Here is a 21,616-nt window from a genome sequence, read left to right as displayed (position 1 = left end):
CATCTATCTATCTATCTGTCTATCTGTCTATCTGTCTGTCTGTCTGTCTGTCTGTCTGTCTATCTATAGCTGCCCCCTCCGCCTGTCTCTCCATCTCAGGTAGAGGCTCTGATTTAGCTTTCTGTTATTGGTGCCCTTGATAGGGATCTAGAAGGACAGGGCAGAATTGGCTTGGCAGCATGCCACCACCTCTGGGCAATCTTATTCCCCACCCTTGTCTCCACCCCCCCCCCCCCCACCCCCACCCTCCTCCCTTGAGGCAATCCGGCAGTCCACCGCTCCGCCGGCTACAGCGGACCGGCGGTCCCGTGCCAAGAGGAACAGATGCTGAATCATAATTACAGCCATAATTTAAGCCAGTGCCGCTGCCTTTCGCACATTCTGGGATGGAGGAGCATCCAACACCCTCCACTCCCCCACATCCGCTTCCTGCCTTTGTTTTCACTTCAGTCCGTGGAGGGTGTGGAGTGTGTGTTTATCTGTTTGTGCGGGAATACCGATGTGCATGTTTATGCCTGTAGGTGTGTAATATGAATCTTTTTCTGTGTTACTGTGTGTTTGTGTGTGTGTGTGTGTGTGTGTGTATGTGTGTGTGTGTGCATGTGCGTATATGTGCCCATGCACAAGCAAATGTGTGCGTGTGCATGTGTCATGTTTGAGTGTGTCTGCCTGTTGTCTTGTTGTAGGGCCAGGATGATGGCCAGTGTTGCTGCTCATCAGTTGTACTGGCCGATACAACCCAGGCCGCTGCCTGAGTTGTATCGGCGTCTCCCACATAAATATATATAAATATTGACGGAGCGCTGAGAGAAATATGTTTTGCAGTGTCAACAAGGCTGCACTGCCAGTTGTTGCACGGTTTACTTGGCAACAGGAAGGCCATCTAGTACTCTGAGCCACGTCTGTGATGGGAAAACCATTGCACTGAATACCAGATGCCAGGGATCATCAATAATTGTATTGTTTATTTTAGAGAGATTTACTGATGGCACTCTTTATCACCACACACGAATGGATGGATTGCTGTAAACCACCGGGCCAGTGAGGTTTCACCGATGTTTTGAGTTTTTGCTTTGGGATATCAGTAGCTCTTCTCTTGTTTGCATAATAAGTGCTGAGGCGTTTCTCCCCAGGGATCAAAACTTACAGCGACGACGCTATTGGAAAGAACTTTTGACAGACGTGTGTGTATATAAACCCATCAGCGACAGCATTAAAACCCCTGACAGGTGAAGTGAATAACTTTGCTCATCTTGTTCCATTGGCACCTGTAAAGGGGTGTGATATATAAGGCAAAAAGTGAACAGTCAGTTCTTGAAGTGGATGTGATGGAAGCAGGAAAAATGGGCAAGCGAAAGGATCTTTGCGACATTAACAAGGACCAAATTGTGATGGCTAGACAACTGGGTCAGAGCATCTCCAAAACGGAAGGTCTTGTGGGGTGTTCCCAGTATGCAGTAGTTAGTACTTACCAAAAATGGTCCAAGGAAGGCCAACCGGTGAACCGGTGACAGGGTCATGGGCTCACTGATGCGCGTGGGGATCGAAGTCTAGCCCTTCTGGTCTGAAATCACAGTAGAGCTGCTGTAGCACAAATTACTGAAAAGGTTTGAACACACAGTGCATCACAGCTTGCTTGAGTATGGGACTGAGTAACCACCGAGTGCCCAATGCTGACCATGGACACCGCTGAAAGCACCTACAATGGGCATGTGAGCGTCAGAACTGGACCATGAAGCAATGGAAGAAGGTGGCCTGCTCTGATGAATTATGTTTCTTTCACATCATGTGGATGGGCGGGGTTAGGGTCTGATCTGATCGAGCATCTGTGGGATGTGCTGGAACAACAAGCTCGATCCGTGGGGGCCGCACCGCACAACTAACAGGACTTAGAGGATCTGCTGCTAACGTCTTGGTGCCAGATACCACAGGACGCCTTCAGAGGTTTTGTGGAGTCCATGCCTTGATGGGTCAGAGATTGGCGGCACGGTGGAACCTAAACAATTAGTTGTTATTAGTAGTGGTTTTAATGTTGTGGCTCATCTGTGTATATTTATATATATATATATATACGTGTATATATACATACAATCTGTACATATACTTTGTGTACCAGGTTAGAAAACAAAATGGTTCAAGGTGTGAATTATAATTTGTGGTAATTTATTACAAAATACAAGTGTTTCCATAATCTAGGTCTCAATTTTAGGCAAGTTATTACAAATATGCCATTATTACATAATACATTGTTAGAAAGCCCTAATACACCATGTATGTTTTTTTGTCTCTGTGTTTGGAGCTGATGTCTGACACTATTTCACCCCTCCATGTCACTGCAGCACGCTCTCTCTCACGCACACACGCACGGATGCACTCACACACACACACACACACACACACACACACACACACACACACACACACACACACACACACACATTGTGACACAAATTCATACACATTAAACCACACACTGTCTCTCTCTACTCCGAGCCCCACTGGACCCTGACTCCACTTTTCCACTTCTGTGTTCTGATGGAAGGTAATGAATTTCACCTCCTTCCCTTGATTACCCCCCTACCCACCCCCACCCTCTCGTCCAACCCCCCCCCCCGTTCACTATTAACAGCTTCTCTTACCTACCCCCCCCTCCCACTGAGTTGAGTAGACCTGTTAGGTAATGTTGGTCTTGGCTTAGAAAACCGTAATTTCCACAGGAGATGAGTGCATACAATAAATTACATGTATAACGTACAGTTTATACATAGTCCAACAAAAACAACGGACTTCACCCTCTGGCCGAGTCCCAACACCTGAAGTAATCGGGGGAGGGAGTTACACACAGCCCTTGTTAGGGCTTTGGCAATATACTGTACAGTATTGTTATAATACTTGTCTGGGATTTTGTTTATCCTAATTTTGTGAAAGTCAAATGTTGTCTTTAAGATAGATAGATAGGTGGATGGATTGGCAATGTACAATAAACCTGGAATTAACTAAAATATATATTGGAAAATATTGTATACAATAAACCAAGAAAATGACAAGAAAATAAATAAATCTAAAAAAAAAGGTTTTTAATGTTTAAAATGTCTGTGGAAGAATGAACAATAAAAACAAATAATTGTCAATAAACCCTGTATAATTTTTTTTTACAAAAAACAAGGAAAAATTAACCTAAAAATAAACAAGCAAGAAAAAAATGTAATCGTAAAGGAAGTAAAGGAAGTAAAGGAATGCAGTTTTCTGAACCTGAAACTGGTCTAGTTGTTCGAATCAACCCCTTCACCTGCTTGGTCATAATGTCCACATATTATTATACTAATGCTTGTTTCTCAAATATATATATATATATATATATAAAGTAAAGAAAATGTCTCTGTAAAAGTTGTTTCAGTGATTGTTTCAGCGGATTGCCGTGCACCTTGTGTGGGTTGTCTCTACTCGATGCAGCCGGCTTCACCTTTACATGCCCCAGTGGAGGGGAAAGACTGAATACACAGGATTTAGCCGGTGGCTAAGGGTGAACCCAAGGTGAACTCAAGGTGAACTCGCCTGAAAGTGGATTTGGTTGGAGGCAGCAAACAAATAATACATACAAAGAAAATACTTACAAAACCAGACCAATAAAAATAGAATAGACAGAGAATACAATAAAAGCAATAAAAACATTGACAAAATCAGACGGAGGTGGGTCAGAACTGAACTACACCAGCACACATCAAAACAAGCATGCAATAATAACAAAAAGGATCAAATTGATAAATAAATTGAAATAATACAGCGTTTTTTTAAATATAATTATAGTACAATAAACTATAAACTTCTGTATCTACAATTAAAATTCTGTTAAAGTGATGTGCACAATGTGTACAGTATGTGATTGAAGAAGTTAATTACAAGTTAATTCATTAATAAAGATAAATAACACAGCTACTGTGTATATACAGTATATAAATATATATATATATATATATATATATATATATATATATATATATATATATATATATACGTACTGACGAGCCACAATATTGAAACCACTAACAGGTGAAGTAAATAACATTGATCATCTTGCTCCAATGGCACCTGTCAAGGTGCCAAAGTCCAGCCCGTCCCACAGAAGAGCTACTGTAGCACAAACTGCTGAAAAAGTTAATGCTGTTATGATAGAAAGGTGTCAGAACACACAGTGCAGCACAGCTTGCTGCGTATGGTGCAGCGTAGCCACAGACCTGTCAGAGTGTCCATGCTGACTCCTGTCTACACTGAGCTCCTACAAAGGGTACATGAGCGTCAGAACTGGACCATGTAGCAATGGAAGAAGGAGGCCTGGTCTGATGAACCACATGGATGGCCAGGGTCCGAGGTCTTGTGGAGTCCATGCCTCGACGGGTCAGAGCTGTTTTGGTTGCATGAGAGGGAGCTACAAAATATTAGTGGTTATTAGTGGTGGTTTTAATGTTGTGGCTGTTCGGTGTATATATATATTACGCTATTTTGCAGGCACGTGCAAGGGGGGGTTGGAGGGTGCCCGAGCACCCGCCCCTTTGCCACTTGGTGCCATTTTTATCAGGCGCATTATTTTTTTAAGCGGGAATGGGCAACGAGGTAGCAGATTGTCTGGGCAAGGTATGCATATTCATGAGGAACGAATCCTCGGTGCACCCACGATGTCCGCACAGTAGAGCGCAGATCTCCCCGATGCGCACCATGGCGGGCGGCAGTCATCTGTGCTCCGCTGTGCTGCTCTGTTTTCTTATGGGACGGAACAAAACACCGTACGTAAGTCATGTTTTTCATGTGTTTCTCTTATGAATGCGTGTTTTTATTTATTATTATTTTTTTTTATCTTATAGTCACTGTGCGACTGTGCGGCGGGTCCACTGGCAGAAGGGGCCGGCAGATCTGATGAGCAGATCTGTTTCCATCGCTTGGCAGCCAGAAGATCTGGCCCCCTATTCCGTTCTAGTGGTGCTGCCCCCACCCCACTGAGTTATGGTGGCGGGCCAACCCTCCACGTATTAGCAATGCTGGAGACAGCACTGGAACCGGCCTATGAATCATGTTTCATTAATCAAACATTTTCGACCCGTAGTGAGCTAGGAGGTATCTTTTTTAACCCTCTTCATTTTTAATTAGCCTAATCTTGCACAAAGCAAAGGGCCCGCGACATACAGGAGGAAAAAGCTTTTTTGCACATTCTATGACTCTCTCTTCCTTTCGTTCACTCTCACTTCCTCTCACCTACCTCTATTATTATACCTCTTGCCCTTGAAGTTTATTATTGAGAAAATTGAGGCTATTTCTGAATATTTTTATTGTCTGTGAATTTCTCCTGTCACTCCATCTCTCTTCCTCTTGCTCATCCACGTGAAAATAAATCTTTGTTTGTGTTCCGCTCACATGGGTATCATTTCTCTATCTCTCCCTCTCTGTCTCTTTCTCTCTCTCTCTTTCTCTTTCTCCCTCTCTCCCTCTGGCTCTCTAATCCGACTCCTCCATTGATGCTCTCTTAATTTCGGCCTGGAATTTTCCGACAACCTGTGATCACTGGCAACATCAGTTGCCATGGAGACCCAATTCAATAATGTCCACACATTTTACCTCAGTGCTCATCCTCTGATTTCCTCCTCGTCAGGAGAGAGACAGAGAGGCCATGAGGTGGATCGAAATAATAGATATGCGTTGGTGTACCTGTATATGGTTCAGCTGTCAACACAACTTTTCAAATTCAGTTAAATATTCACAGGTGCCCTGTTAAGGAAGAGGTGAAAAGAAAGATTTTGGAGCCAAAAAGTCCACGTTTGTTTGACTAAAACGACACAGCATGTCATTTAATCGAGTTAGTGAAACGGAAAACGGTCACCATCGAGATCACGCATTGATCGCCATAGAAACCATGTGTTCATGCCGGGCTGTACACTGATATGATATCTGCATGCCTCCGCCTATTCCGGCTCATAACAGTGATAATCAAGGCTGCTTAAACAGGTCAGGCGGAGATGAACCCTGTGCACCGTCTTTTTTTGATGCGTCTCTTTCAGTCATTTATATGATTTGAGGTGAATCAGTTAATGGCCATCTTTTACCTGTACTTTGATAAAATAACTTCAATTCAGGAGCTTGGATCCAGTCGTTAAACCTTGAAAACATGACCCCTTATTGTTTAAACGCCTAAATCAGTGGTTTAAATGAAGAAGAAAAAGATAAAAATCTTATTACGATTTCGAGCTTCCGTAAAAATAATTGTTCTACTGCTCTTCATTTAGTTCTTTTAATGTTCAATTTAAAAAAAACCCACAAAAGTCCATATTGGAGTACTATAACATGGAGTGAAGCTGAATAAACTTTATAACTTATAAAATTTGATTATGAATTAATAATAAAGATAATAATAATAATAATAAGAAGAAGAAGAAGAAGAAGAAGAACAAGAACAACAACAAAAACAACAATAATAATAATAATAATAATAATTAATAATATTATTTTAATAATTGTAATAGTATTAGTAATATTTTCTTTATTATTTTATAATTATTATGAATTTTTAAGACAGGACAGGACAAGACATTTCTTGGTTTGGTATGTAGGTTCTTGGGATTGTACTGTATGTACGTACGTACAGTATGTAAAATGTAAAAAGTGAAATAGTTAAATATCAGCGAGCACGTAAACACTCCTAATGAGCGCACCACCCCACCCCCACACCCCCAGCACTGGTTCCACAATGCTGCTGTGTGTGTTGTGTGGATGTGGGGCAGTGCTTTGTGCATGGGGGGTGCGTGACCCCTGTACTGGGTTGGACACCAGAGTCTATCTCTCAATCGTCGGGGAGGATGAGGACCCTTGTTTTTGGCGAGATTTAAAGAAAATAACATAAAAAAATGTGTTGCAGACAGGCAGCCGGATGGCCTGTCCTGATGAGTGCAGCTCCGTTGAAACAAGTCAGCTGCGATTGCTGTTGTCTGTGTGAGCAGGAGTGGAGGGATGGAGAGGATGGAGGAGCAGAAGTATGAAAGGGAAGAGGGGAGGAGGGGAGGAGGGGAGGAGGGGGAGGAGAGGAGGGGGCGGGTACATTTTTTCCCGAATGTTGGCCCCTGTTCATTGATGATGTAACTGTCCCCTCTGCAGACTGTGAGAGGAACACACACACACACACACACACACACACACACACACACACAAACATGTACCATTGTGTAAGTACTCATGACGCTTCAAATCTATCTGTCTGTCTGTCCGTCTGTCATATATATTGTATTTTACTATGGGAGGCTGATATTGTTGCCCCACATAGGCAGTCTGATATTGGGACTGAGTTTCTATTTAGGCACACCAACCAGAGATTTAAAACTCCCCATAGTGGTTTATGCCTCCAAGAATGAGGGGTGCTGCTGGAGGGAGAGAGAGTGAAAGAGGGAGACAGAGAGAGAGAGAGAGAGAGAGAGAGAGAGAGAGAGAGAGATCAACTGGAAAAGTATTTGTGTGGTTGTGAGTGTGTTCAAAGAAAGAGAAAAAGGTGAAAAATAAGGAGAGAAAGCTTTGTTATAATGTCTGCCATCCTTTTTCCATCGGTGGATTAGGAAAAAAAACCTGTCAAAAAGCACCTTAACGCCCCAGTAGCCTCTGATTTCATTATTATTCATTATATCTGCCTAAGCGTGTTGACTGCAGAGAGGCATACCAACATGAACATCGCAGTGATGCTGGACAGTGTCTCATTTACAAATTATATTCACAAATGGGGGCCACTCAAGAGGGTTTAGTTAGTTTATTTGTGTTAAATTTTTCATTGGTTTTGCATTTGGTTGAAGTCAGAGTTGGAGAAAGAAAAAACACAACTGTGGTGTGGGGATGGTGCGGTTTCAGCAGCCACACATGATCTGGGTCTAGGTAATTGGGGGCCCAGGATCAGTGTGGCACTATACCTGTTGTGTAGTCTAACAAGCAACAGGTAAAACCCCTATCCACACACACACAGGAGAGGAGCCCTTGTCATGACATGTGTCCATCTGCTCCGGGGCTTGTTCCACCTAGCCCGCTCTCTACTATAAACTGGTATGTTCTCCACCCCATCATCTGTGTCTTTGTGCCCTGAAAATGCCACTCGTGTGGCGTGTGGCAGGCAGATCTGCCACAGCGACCTCACAGTTAAAAACACAGACCAAGAAAGAACAAAGAACAATACAAACTCAGAAAGGGGAAAAAAAAAGAAGGAAGCGGGTCAGAAAAGAGCAAATACCTGGGATCGATAAAATGCCACACACATTGATAAAGAATAAAATAAATACCTGGGAAAAAGCTGCAAAAAGGTCTAAGTGCAGCATTGTCTCAGTTTCCAATTTATTCTGGAGAATGTATGTGTGTGTGTGTGTGTGTGTGTGTGTGTGTGTGTGTGTGTGTGTGTGTGTGTGTGTGTGTGTGTGTGTGTGTGTGTGTGTGTGTGTGTGTGTGTGTGTGTGTGTGCGTGCGTGTGTGTGTGTGTATAATATATGTACACACATACACACACACACACACAGATCGGCCATAACATTAAAACCACCACTAATAAACACAAATATTGTGTAAGCTCCCCCTCGTGCCACCAAAACAGCTGTGATCAGTCGAGGCATGGACTCCACAAGACCTCTGAAGGTGTCCTGTGGTATTTGGCACCAAGACGTTAGCAGCAGATCCTTTAAGTCCTGGAAGTTCGGGGTGGGCCCCCATATATCCAGCTTGTTTTTCCAGCACAATTCCATTGCTCCATGGTCCAGTTCTGATGCTCATGTGCCCATTACGGTGGACTGGAGTCAGCATGGGCACTCTATGACCGGTCTGCGGTTGCGCAGCCCCATACACAGCAAGCTGTGCTCCACTGTGTGTTCTGACACCTTTCTATCAGAGCAGCATTACCTTTTTCAGCAGTTTGTGCTACAGTAGCTCTTCTGTGGGATCTGACCAGACAGCTAGACTTTGCTCCCAACGTGCATCAATGAGCCTTGGGCACCAATGACATGGCACGTGAGCGTCAGAACTTGACCATGGAGCAGTGGAAGAAGGTGGCCTGGTCTGAATCATGTTTTCTTCCACATCATGTGGATGGGCGGGGTTAGGGTCTGATCCGATCGAGCATCTGTGGGATGTGCTGGAACAACAAGCCTGATCCATGTTGGCCCCACCTCACAACTTACAGGACTTAAAGGATCTGCTGCTCACATCTTGGTGCCAGATACCACAGGACACCTTCAGAGGTTTTGTGGAGTCCATGCCTTCCTATCACAATCATTGATCAAGTTCTTGTTTACTATGTTCTTCTTGTTGGATAATAACTTCTCAATATAGTAATTATAGCTATGACATTTGCTTTTGCCTTTGGGCAAAACGTCTGCTGTGATGTAATGAATGTTATCTTCTCCGATAGGACGTTGAAACTTTCACAAAAACGTTGCTTTGCAAAACAAGCGTGCTGTCATGTTTTATTTTCATTTCAGTTCTATCGAGAGAGCCAGGGAGAGAGAGAGGGAGAGGAAAAGGGAGGGAGAGGGAGAGGAAAAGGGAGGGAGAGGGAGAGACAGACAGAGAGAGAGAGAGAGAGAGAGAGGGAGAGAGAGAGAGAGGGAGAGAGAGGGAAAGACAGAGAGTGAGAGGGAGGAAAGGAAGAGGAGAAACGCTCTTAATGTCGCTGGATGCATTTGTTCCTCCGGATTTGAAAGCCAGCGCACATCAGAGAGCACTCTAATCATTTTTACTGTGGGAGATTTGTGTTCTCTTCCCCACTCCGTCACTTTAGACCTTGAGGAGGTTATGGAGGTTTTTTTTTCCTGTATGTCGCACTATAAAAAAAAAAAAATGTGGTAACACAATACTTTGACTACTGTTATTATAATAATCCACAGCTCAATAAAATCCTAGCATATAACACTGCTCCCCCAGGAACACCGGAGTAGAAAAATACATATTCATGCTGCGTGTAATGAATTTGTCTACAATTGCGATGTATTTGTAGTTTTAACAACTGGCATTTCCCAGGGAGAGAGAATCTCCATGGTGATGATGATGTCTGTTGCTTAGCAATCTCCCCTCGTTCTCTTTTTTTTTTCTAATTATGTATAATCCTTGATATTAGCCAGTTTGTCATAGAACCCGTGTGACATCATGTCACAATCCTACTTACCCTCATTTAATTTGCCTGTGATAAAGAAGTATAGTGTATATATGCAGTATATACTGTATGCCTATCTATCTATCTATCTATCTATCTATCTATCTATCTATCTATCTATCTATCTATCTATCTATCTGTCTATCTGTCTATCTATCTATCTGTCTATCTATATATCTGTCTATCCATCCGCTTGACTAACAATTGCCCTAAGTAACAGGAAAAATTTGTGGCCACACACACTCACTCACACACAGAAACCCATTCCGCTCCGCAGTGCTCTCACCACCTCTTCCCCCCCCCCCCCCCCCCTCCCTCCCCCGCTCCAGCGAGGTCGTCCTCTCCAACATTGACGTGGGCACCGCCGGCGTCTGGGAATGTCAGGTGACCAGTTCCCGTGGCAACAGGTCCCGTCATATGGAGATGGTGGTGGTGGAGACGCTGGCGACGTACTGCGCGGCCGACAGAGTCAGCAACAACAAGGGCGACTTCAGGTCAGCGGCCGCTCAACGCACCGTGGTTAAAGTAAAGTACAGACGACAAGGCTTCCGAGGGCGGGGCCGGGGCGGAAAATGGTCACGTTCTTCAGTCAATATTGCTATACATCATCACTTCAAGGTTTCATGCTCCAATGTCATATTGGTCATATGGTCCACAGTACAACCACTGACATACAGTATACGTAATGAAATACTCCAATGAAATGCTTAATATTCAAGCCAATTCCAACAATGCAATAATGATTTTTTTTTTGTTTATAGTAATACAAGGTCTAGATAGAAGGGCTAGATTTGCAGGTAAAATATGCTTCTTTTTTTTTTTATAAAATTATGAAATTAAAAGATTTTCACAAACAAATGATGTTTGCTAAAAGAAAATATAAAAAATGTACATAAAATAATCACGTTATAAAGAACAAAGTACGCATATTTAAAAAAAATATAAATAAGAAGTTGAGTAATAAAAAATAAGTTGAGAAAATTACATGTTAAATAATGTCACAGTTATTAAGTGAAGATAAAAGCAATCCGCTATGCAAGATCAGACTTATGGAACATCATTTCAAAGTGCAGCTCAGGAACTACACTCTATCTCAGGAGGTGGAGTGGGTCGTCGTAGTCTGAGGGTTGCCACTTCGATCCCGGGCTCCTCCTGGTAGCGTGCTGAAGCGTCCTTTAACAAGACACTTAACCCCTGAGTGGCCCTGATGGCTGCATCTATTGGTGTATGAATAAGTGTAAGTTGCTTTGAACAAAAGCGTCTGCTAATTGATGATGAAAGATGTAAAGATATAATATGAATATATAATTTCCTCCCCAGGGGATAAATAAAGTGCCATCTTATCTTATAATATACATGTGTTTAGTCACGAGCTCAATTTCCCTTATATCATCAGAAATGAATTGACTCCCATGCAGTTACATTCAAAATACCAGCATCTTCTATGAATATTAGTCCCACACACACACTGACACTCTGTGTATTCATCCCTGCATATTAAGGCAATATCATTAAGGACCACATTACTATGTCCACAATTACGATATTTCCTGCAATATATTTTGTGTGTGTGTGTGTGTGTGTGTGTGTATATGTGTGTGTGTTTTATCTCATCCATCCATCTCTTCATGTTCTGTACCTGCTATGTGTTTGGGGCTGGGGGGGGGGGGGGGCTGGAGCCCATCCAGCTGGCTCCGGGAGTTTAACATGGAGGCAGCTTTACTAGGCCACCCATCCATTTAGTGGGACACCCATCCATTTAGTAGGACACCCATCCATTGCAGCAACATTAACCTTCGGCCATTAACCTGCAGTGTGTTTGCTTTGATTCAGGCCTGGCTCTGGAAAATAAACGATCCACCCGGGGACTAACAGGCTGATGCTGGTGTATGAACATCAGGGTTGAAAGCTTCAACAACCAACTGCTAAAAAAAAAGCAAAAAACTTGACACCTTCTTTAATTATGAACACGGTGTAGCTGAAGGTTTGCCAGCTATCTCCTGGGTGTGTAAGACCCTCATAATTCAAACTTTAACACTCTGTATAAACCCCATTTCATTTCGGAACCATTAAAAAGTTGTGTTTTTAGTCGGCATGACTGACATTTCATATAAAAAGGTAAAAGTAAGACATTAAAAGTTATTATCAGTTTACACCACCTTCTCACCCTTGCTCTATCCTTTCCTCCCGCTATCGCCCTCCCAACTGCCCTCGACTCCCAATTCCATCCAAATTGAGGGCGTGCTGGCGTGCTGCACGTAGCCCCGTGCATGTACACTGTGCGTCTAGACTGGGCACGTAGCAGCGTAGCCACTGAGTAATGAGTGTGTGTTTGTGTGTGTATGTGTGTGTGCGTGTGTGTGTGTGTGTGTGTGTGTGTGTGTGTGTTCGTGTTCGTGTGTGTGTGTGTTTACGTGTGTGTGTTTGTGTGTGTTTGTGTGTGTGTGTGTGTGTGTGTGTGCATGGGGAGGGGGGCTTGTTATTAAGATGGCCACTTCTCCAACTAGAAGAGTGGTAGGAGTAGCAACAAAGCAGCGGACAGCGAAAGAGGGGCAGAGAAACTATAATATAGAGGAACTAAATGAGAGGTTCTCAACTTTTCTTTGGCCCGTGACCTCGTTTTCGGGTCAGGAAATTCTTGCGATGAGAGCAATTAGAGAGTGTGACAAATCTTTTTTTTGTTCATTTATTAATATGGGGCCAGTACCACTAATTGTATACGCTGCAATTATCATTAAGGCAGATAAATGACATTGAGAATAAAGTCTTACTGTATTTAAAAAAATGAATGCCGTATTACTGGTCAAATGACAGATATTCCACTTTGCATATTTGGAGACTGTTCCATGTGAATTTGAGTATTGCATTGGCTGCTTTTATGATATCATAGAGAGTGGCGTGAACTCCAAATGAGATTATATAGATATGATGATATAATTCAAATCCATTTAACTAGTTCTTTATTCAAAATATACCAATCAAATATCAACATGTAGCCTTGGAAAATTCCCTTCAGAATATCTAATAATAGCTGAAGCCTAAAAAAACCCTCTCTTTTGTGGCAGGTGGCCCAAGACCCTTGCTGGCGTCCTGGCCTTCCTGCCCTGTGTCCCAGCCGCTCCGGGACCCGGGCCCCAACTGTCTGGTGGAGGCAGCACCGTCCACCACCACCACCAGCACAAACAGCACCCCAAGCACCCCCAGCAGCCGACCCGGAGGGAGAAGAAGGCCTGGCGCCGCTGTGACCGTGCCGGCCGGTGGGCGGAGGAGGACTACACCCAGTGCCCCTACGCCAGCCAGCTGACCCGCACCCTGCACGAGCTCACCCAAGTGAGGGGGGTTAAGTATAGTGGCATTTCAAAGTCCAAGTAAAACCAAAATGCACTTCAGATCTGCTCTGTATATGGTCTCAGCTGTGTGAAAATGGTGAAAAATAAATATTTCCAAAAACAACAACTACTCACCTTTATTTTATTTTTCTGAAACGATAAGCACCACCTATATTGGTATTTTCCAGTAGGCCTTGGCTTTGGTAAGGACTGATTCTTTGACGACTCGTCTCCGTAGCATGCCGGGTTTCATTAGATTCAAGATACATCTCCCAAGTAAAAAGTACATAAAGTATAATTTTGATAAAAAAATGATGTACACTGGCTTCTTTTCTTTTCCTTTTTCCAGATGGCCATTAACACCACCAGCGCTCCGCCTCTAGGGCTGCAATTGGTGGCTTTGACGAGCAGGGCAGCGCACTTCACAGATGTCATGGACGTCATCTTCGTAACGCACCTGGTGGAAAGGCTCACGAGGATGGTCGAGCGCCGCACAAATGTATGAGCGTGCACATGGTCTCACACACACACACACACACACACACACACACACACACACACACACACACACACACACACACACATACACACATACAATCAAATACAGTATAGTGTTGGTGGACTGGTATTAAATGACCACACTACCAATTAGACCAAGATCATATTTTTAGATTTTTTTTCTTTGTTTTTACCGGTGCTGTCAACCTGCAAGACAACTCTTTATTCATTCTTTCATCATCAAGAACTGCTGCAACAACTCTGTCCTGAGGACGACCTGCGGGATGAAAAGAGCACAGTTTTTTGTTACACAGTACCACCACCATCTTTGGAGAATGATCTGACCGTGTTTTGGTCTTTAAACAACTAATCACTACTCCAAAAGGGGGAGAATCACCACGGATGAGACAAATAAACTTAGAACCAACATGTTCATAGAAAAACATAAACCTAGAAACATCCGACAACGTGTATTGACGAAACAAAATGAATGAAGTCCAGGCAAACTGGAACAACAATTAGGCTGTGGCCTCTTCCTGTCATAGTTATGGCAGTAAATGACGGAGAAAAGGAGCGGACTGTAACCAGGAGGGTGTTGGGGTGTGTTCAATGCAGGTGCTGGTGGTGTTTGTGTGCCTGTGATGAGACCGCCTGCATGTGTGAGTGTGTGTGTGTGTGTGTGTGTGTGTGTGTGTGTGTGTGCGTGTGTCCACTGGTGAGTGTATGGGACTTGTCCAAATTGGTTCTGGTATATGAGGTCGGTATTATATCGTAGCGCCTCCAAGCAGCTGAAAAGGCCCCGAAGCCATCCCTGAGTCCTGTTGCTGGATAGACACCCCGCGGCTGCAGGAAAGCCCCTAACAGCCCGCCCTGCAGCCACAGAAGACCACCCAGCCCCCAGAGAAGCCGGAATCCCGCGGAGAAACACCCATGCACGGCCCCGAGGAGATAACCCATTCCCAGAGAGCGCGAGGAGACCCTGCACCCCTGAGGCGCACACGTACAACCCACCCCCATGAGCAGGCATAAGACACAGCCGCAGGCGTAGAACCCGGGCCATGGACACCAGGCACGGACTGCAGGCCCAGAGCCAAGGTCCCGCGGCAACAGACCGACACCCCGCCAGAACCGCCCGCCCCTCTGGCGAGCCAGCAGGTCCCCCACGCCAACCCGTGCCCTGCGCAAGGGCGAGGCCCGCCCCACCACAGCCGACCAGATGCCCCATCCAGCCACAAGCCCCGAGCGCCCATACAGTAGCCGAGTGTGCTCAGCGCAGGGCAACTGGATGTCAGCCATGTCGAAGTGTGTGCAACAAGGCCCACTCAGTTAAACATGGCAGGAGAAAGACACATTTGTCACACCCAGTTAGACCGAATACGCTGGCGTGAGATAGTACGTCAAACCTCTTTTTCTCTATTTGAGGACAGAATACGATGGAAGCATAATGCTATCACTTGAGAAAAAAAAAATTGCCCAGTATATCCGAATGAACAAGATAAGTTTTCATGAAAAAAATAAATCTGCTGTTTTTCTGAATTAAAGAGATACGTATCTCGTTAATTCATAAAAACAGAGCAGAACCACCAAACAGAGCAGGATTTGTGATCCTACGAGAAGCTGTCATTCCTACTTGAGAGCCCGATTTCATGGAGGCAGACATGTTCCGCCTATTTGTTTTAATCAAGTTTTATTTTGTTTTCGGTTTGAAATATTGGGAGATATTCCTGTCTTTAAGTATGCAGGAGTCTCAGGTACAGGTTTAGGGAGGGAGACGGAGTCCTTCTGGCAGTGCGGGCGTGAAAGCTTTATTAGTAATTAAAAACAAAAAGCCCCCCTGGCCATATAATAAATAATAAAATAATAAGCGTCTGGGTTTCTCCTCGGTCGCAGTTGGGTCTGCAGGCTGTCAGCGTCCTGCACTGCGGGATCCCCATTGCAAGGCAAAACGACGCATAAGAAAGCTCTTCCAGCCGGTGCAGCCACACCACGGCGGGGAGAGGCCAGTGCCATCTCCTAGAGGCCGTGGCTTAACCAAGCCCCCTCGTCTGCCGCAAAGTAATACAGATTGTATTGTAATAAGTTTGGCCACTTTGTGCAGGCACATCAAGACTTAAGGGTTGTGCACACAATCCCAGTCATTTCGGGGCTGATTTCCTCGTTTCCGCGGCTCCGCTTGTACCTGGTGCGGTACCCCGCTCCTTCAACTCCGCAGCTCCAGAGCCCTGCTGCTCCGGAGCAGCGGCAGGCAGACAAGCACGCGGCCGCCTGGGCTCAGCGCGGTGGCTTAAGTGCAGGTGGTGGATGGACGTATGGATGGATGGATGGATGGGGGAATGGAGGGATGGGGGGATGGACGGATGGATGGATGGATGGATGAGACAGCAGCGGTGCCAGTGCCGGTGTGGCCACATGGTGATCACAATCCTGCTCTGTTTGGTGGTTTATGAGATACATATCTCGATAATTGGGGGAAAAAAAAAGAAAATGAATGAAAATTTTCTCTCATTAATTCCGACATAAAATATATATTTTCTTCATCCAAACTTATCTCATTAATTTGGAAACACAGGGGAAAAAAAATTCTCAAGTAAAAGCATTGTGCTTCCATGGAATGGAACACTGGGAAGTGAAATCATTCCGATCTGCCTATCTGCTCTGGTTGTTTCCAGCTCCAGACACTGGACCCCGAAAACCTCATTGACACACTAAACCGCTAACACACAATTTAACGGCGCTGCCCCGCTACAAAATTATTCATGAGTGCGCTTGTTCAGAGTTTTTTTTTTTTCCTGAAAGCAACAATCTGCTATTACCTTAAGGCCGCGCGGATGCTTCAGGGCATCAGCAGCACACCAGCTCCACTGTGTCGGCGGGAATTACAAAAAAAAAACATAAGTCGAGTCGCTATAAGCAGAATGGAAGTAGCTACGGGTTCTCGGGAGCTTAATTTGAGTGGTTGAAAGAGAAACCCGGACGAAAAAACAGGGAGAGACATGCGGAGGCTTATTGGGGAGACGTCCTGGCTCTGAGCCCTTTCAATCGATGCCAGACAGCTTAAAGGTTTTCCCCTTCCCCTCGGCCTCTTTCCTCCTCTTGCATTCGGCGATGATGGACCTGAATGACAATCACGCTCATGAAGACGTAGGCGCTGTCATTCGATCGGGGTGCTTCGCGTGACGCTAAGGGGGGTGGGAATAGAGCTTTGTCGGCGGATACAATACTATCGGCGTTGGCTCTCACTTGTCCCCCGGCTAATCACAGGTCACTTCGGGGTGATATTACGCCAAGATACGCTGCGTTTAATCCTTTTCCCCGAGACGAGAATTGTTTCAGACCGCCCTCGCTTTGCCGCCACGGAGCAGTGAGATGGAGCAACAGTGAAAAGTAGGTGTAAATAGCGAACTGTCATCCCAAGGAAGTGATTATGCCCCAATGGAGCTGCTAATCTAAATTAAATCTCCCCGTAATGAACGAAGCCACTATTGCCGCCCTCGTATTTCCTACTGGAGATTATGAATGTGTCCATTGTTTTGAAGGTGATTGATGTTAATGATGAGTCTGGCCGCGTTAATGATCAGTGCGTGTTTGCCTGCGTGCCTGTTACTGCGTGTGCGTGTGCGTGTGCGTGTGTGTGTGTGTGTGTGTGCATATGCATTGGTGTCTGTGTACCGTATGCACATGCAATTTTGTGTGTGTGTTCATTTTTATGTTCAATAAATATATTGAAGAATTTTATATCGAAGAATAACACATTTTATTTCATGCTGTATGTGACGAATGTATGTGTGTATGTGATGAATAAATCTTTTGAATTTGTATATATTGAAGAGTGTTAAACCACTAGCTGTGGACTAGAATATTATTTGACTATGTACATTCTATGTACCAGGAATTTGACTTGGTACGAGTTGGTGCATTGTAGTACACAAACAGACATACAAGTAACAAATAAAAGCATCACAATTTAAAATAAAATGTGCAAAATATGCAGAATGTTCTCCATGCACAAGATACATGATTACGGCTCGCCACTACTGATTGAAGGTATAAATATAGTTAGTGAATATTACTGTGCAGTATACAATAATATGGTCTGTGTGTGGTTTCTCCACAGCTGGGAGGTCACATATGGGACATTGCCAGCAACATGATGCTGGCAGAGGAGCACATCCTGTGGATGGCTCAGAACGAGGCCCGGGCGTGCACCCGCATCGTCCAGTGTGTGGAGCGAGTAGCCGATCTGGCCCTGAGCCGAGCGGACCAAGCCTTATCCAAGGTATGTGGGAACTCGCAATACCACAATGACAAGCACTCAGGCCAAAAGGTGGACTTTGTTCCTTTGCTAAAGCGGAAAAAGTCAATAGACAAAAGACAATAGTGCAACCACACCGTGCCAAATGGTTGATAATGGCCCAAATCCGGTTGCCCAGGGCAACCGGACAACCCTTATTGTCCAGCCCTGATCTCACTAAAATGGCTTTTCGGCCATCCTACAACTTCATATAGCCGCACTATTGTTTATTGTTTCTTGTTTACAGCTCTCGTTTACAGTTGTCCTTGTGAAGTGCTGCAATGCATTATGGGATGTCAATATCAGCATAGCATGGAGTGTTTACATACTACGATACCAGAAGTGTGTCTTCCTGGTACTTTTTACATTCTAACTCAACAACAGGTTTGGGACATACCAAACACTCATTTGGTGTCCTCAGTAGCAAGCCAGTATGCCATTCCTGACTTAGTGTCTCACTGTCTTCACCACCACCACCAGGTGTCGGCCAACATCGCCTTGGAAGCCTTTGTGGTCAGGCCATCGGCATCCGTGGGTTTGTCCTGCACCGCTCTCCAGCAGGATGCTCCCTCCCCACCGTCACCACGTCCCAATGTCCAGCCCCCCGGCGAGGAGGACGCGGAGGGAGCGCGGGACACCGGGGGTGGCTCGCTGCTCAGCTTCAAATGCCACACGATCAACGGCAGCAGTCCACCGGCCAATCTTCTCAGCAAGGTATAGCAAAAGCACTTTCAGTCTGAGAATTTTTATGTTAAATAGCCGGAGCCTAGCATGTTGGGCAGAGGAACTGCGAGACACTGTCTTCCAGAGGAGTGTCAGGCTCCTGGGGGTCGGGTGGTTTCTTGATGGTCCCTCTTGCAGTGCAGGGGAAGCCATAGTGTGCAACGTATCCAGACGAGCAAAATATTTGCACTGAGGGTCGCTTTATGAAGTCGCTGTGGGGAGTGGTGAGGGCATGAGTCCTGGTGGGCGGCAGTGGAGCGGCTGGAGGTGATGAAGGGTGAAGCCGGGGGTGCATCCATATCCATATCCATGTCCATATCCCGATGCCTGGAAGATGCACTGCTGGCCAGTTACCTTCAGCCACCGCGCTGTATTGTAATGATTGCGTAGAAAGAGATAGTAGAAATAAGCACTGAATTCATTGCAACATTTCAAACCCCGACTGGAAATTCCCCTTAAAATCGGAAGTTAGCCACTTTTGTTTGATTTTAGAGATCTTCCTCTTAAAACCACAAGCAAAAAAATGGCTGTTCATGCCATCTGATATTTTTCATACTGGTGTTTTCATCCATATTTCATGATCCCTTTACATGAAGCCGCTCCCGATACTTGAATGACTGGACCCGACACGCAGGGCAGCCGGTTCCAATGCGCCAAGAATGTAAAGTGAAGGAAAATGGCTTACAGAAGGGATATTTCCAAATTTCTTAAACATATTTCAAATTTCCAAACCGTAAAAAATTATATATACTGTCAAGCTAGAAAAAAAGACTCCCTTTTGCCCTTGTGGTGCTGCCGTTGTCCATTTATCTCCCAGCTTGGGTGCCCCTCAATCGGTTTCCGGGGGTGGAAAGTGCTGTGGTGAGTGAATGATCTATCAGCCACTACATCCCGACCCCAACAAGCCCCACGTCAACAGACAACGTATCCAGACAATGGGTGGAAAACAACAACAACAACAACAGGGAAGTCCCCTAGCTCTGTAGTGGCATCGTTATATCGCGTTTCAACAGTCTACAGCCTGTAGCTACTCAGTCAGTAACAATGTGTTGGTTTAATGTGTGTGTGTGTGTGTGTGTGTGTGTGTGTGTGTGTGTGTGTGTGTGTGTGTGTGTGTGTGTGTGTGTGTGTGTGTGTGTGTGTGTGTGTCAGTATTTTTCTCCTTGCACGCTGTGCTACATCTCCCTCCTCCACCTCTATGGTGACATGTTTTCATCTCTCTGTGGTTCATCAGGAATTACATAATTTAACCAGGTCCATGCTCCAGGCTGTTTGGATGTGTGTGTGTGTGTGTGTGTGTGTGTGTGTGTGTGTGTGTGTGTGTGTGTGTGTGTGTGTGTGTGTGTGTGTGTGTGTGTGTGTGTGTGTGTGTGTGTGTGTGTGTGTGTGTGTTTCTATATATGGTCTTGGCAGACTGTACCCTGGTAAATGCAATAACGGCTCTCTCCAAATATCTTAAGGCGGGAAAAAAAATAAAAATTTAACAACACATTTGTTCGGAGGACCACCCCCGTGCTGCGTTCCAGATGGACTTTGTCAAATAAGGCAGCAGCACGTGCACCATTGCGGTAAATATCCAAACACACATACACACACACACACACACACACACACACACACACACACACACACACACACACTAGTCACAAAAGAGTTGTTTGTTGATTTCTTTCGTGACTTGGTAACTGCAGCCAGAGCCTAACGAGCTGCTTAAGTTTGGATTCAGTGAGTGGGCGAGCGAGCAAAAGAGTCTTTAACAAACTGTAAATAAACACTGAGGACTGAATAACACAACCTCTGTAAAAAACTGGCGAGGCATTTGGCATAATTCATATTGAATATTTTATCACAAGAACAAATGTGTGATCACAACCTCTTTGATCATTACTACTTCACAAAATTTCAAATCTGTGGTCCTTGACATGACCGCGACTTCGAATACAAAATACATTTGAGAGAATTAGGCTGATAGGTTATTGGGATCACCCATTTGCAATAATTCCACCTAAACACATGGTTGTGACAGAAATGAATGATTCCTGTGACAATTCCATTCACAACTCATCAGAGACGAGCCGACTCTTCCGAGTCTCGCTCTTTGTTCTCGAAGTCCTCGTCCAACTATCTTTACTGAGTTTCATCACCACACACACACATGCACGCACAGATACACACACACACATACACACACACACCCGACACACACACAGATATACACACACACACACACCCAACAGACACACACACACACACACACACACACACACACACACACACACACACACACACACACACACACAGGACACACACACACACACACACACCGGACACACACACACACACACACACACACACACACACACACACACACACATACACATGCACAGACTGCAGCTGAGGCTTCCTACAGACCTCCCGTTCTCACTCAACAACTTCAGCCCAGTATTACTTGAGAAGCGCCGACGTCCCCGATGCCGGGAACAGGCAGTGTTTGCACGTCTTGCGGGATTTGGCCTTTTTTCGACTATCAAGCACGCTCACTTGACTGCCGATGACTCCGCGGCCTGGTAGATTTGGGGAAGAGGAAGATGGGTGATTCAAACGCGCCGCTCCCCAGCGCCT

At 44.9% G+C, this 21,616-nt stretch overlaps 1 protein-coding gene across 1 annotated transcript in view; it reads left to right on the top strand.

Annotated features, from left to right (window-relative positions):
* The window catches only part of adgra1b (adhesion G protein-coupled receptor A1b), a gene marked incomplete at its 5' end in the record, with an annotated part of 171,469 nt that overhangs the window by 47,672 nt on the left and 102,181 nt on the right, over positions 1 to 21,616 (top strand). The window contains 5 exons of the mRNA XM_080017039.1: positions 10,483 to 10,647; positions 13,219 to 13,483; positions 13,832 to 13,981; positions 18,095 to 18,256; positions 18,752 to 18,985. Coding sequence (XP_079873165.1) covers positions 10,483 to 10,647; positions 13,219 to 13,483; positions 13,832 to 13,981; positions 18,095 to 18,256; positions 18,752 to 18,985 — 976 coding nt within the window. The remainder of the gene's footprint in view (positions 1 to 10,482; positions 10,648 to 13,218; positions 13,484 to 13,831; positions 13,982 to 18,094; positions 18,257 to 18,751; positions 18,986 to 21,616) is intronic.

The sequence above is a fragment of the Zeus faber genome (genome assembly GCF_960531495.2).
Source record: "Zeus faber genome assembly, chromosome: 16".
NCBI lineage: Eukaryota > Metazoa > Chordata > Actinopteri > Zeiformes > Zeidae > Zeus > Zeus faber.
The sequence above is the reverse complement of the archived record's forward strand: the minus strand, read 5'-3'. Positions and strand labels throughout refer to the sequence as shown.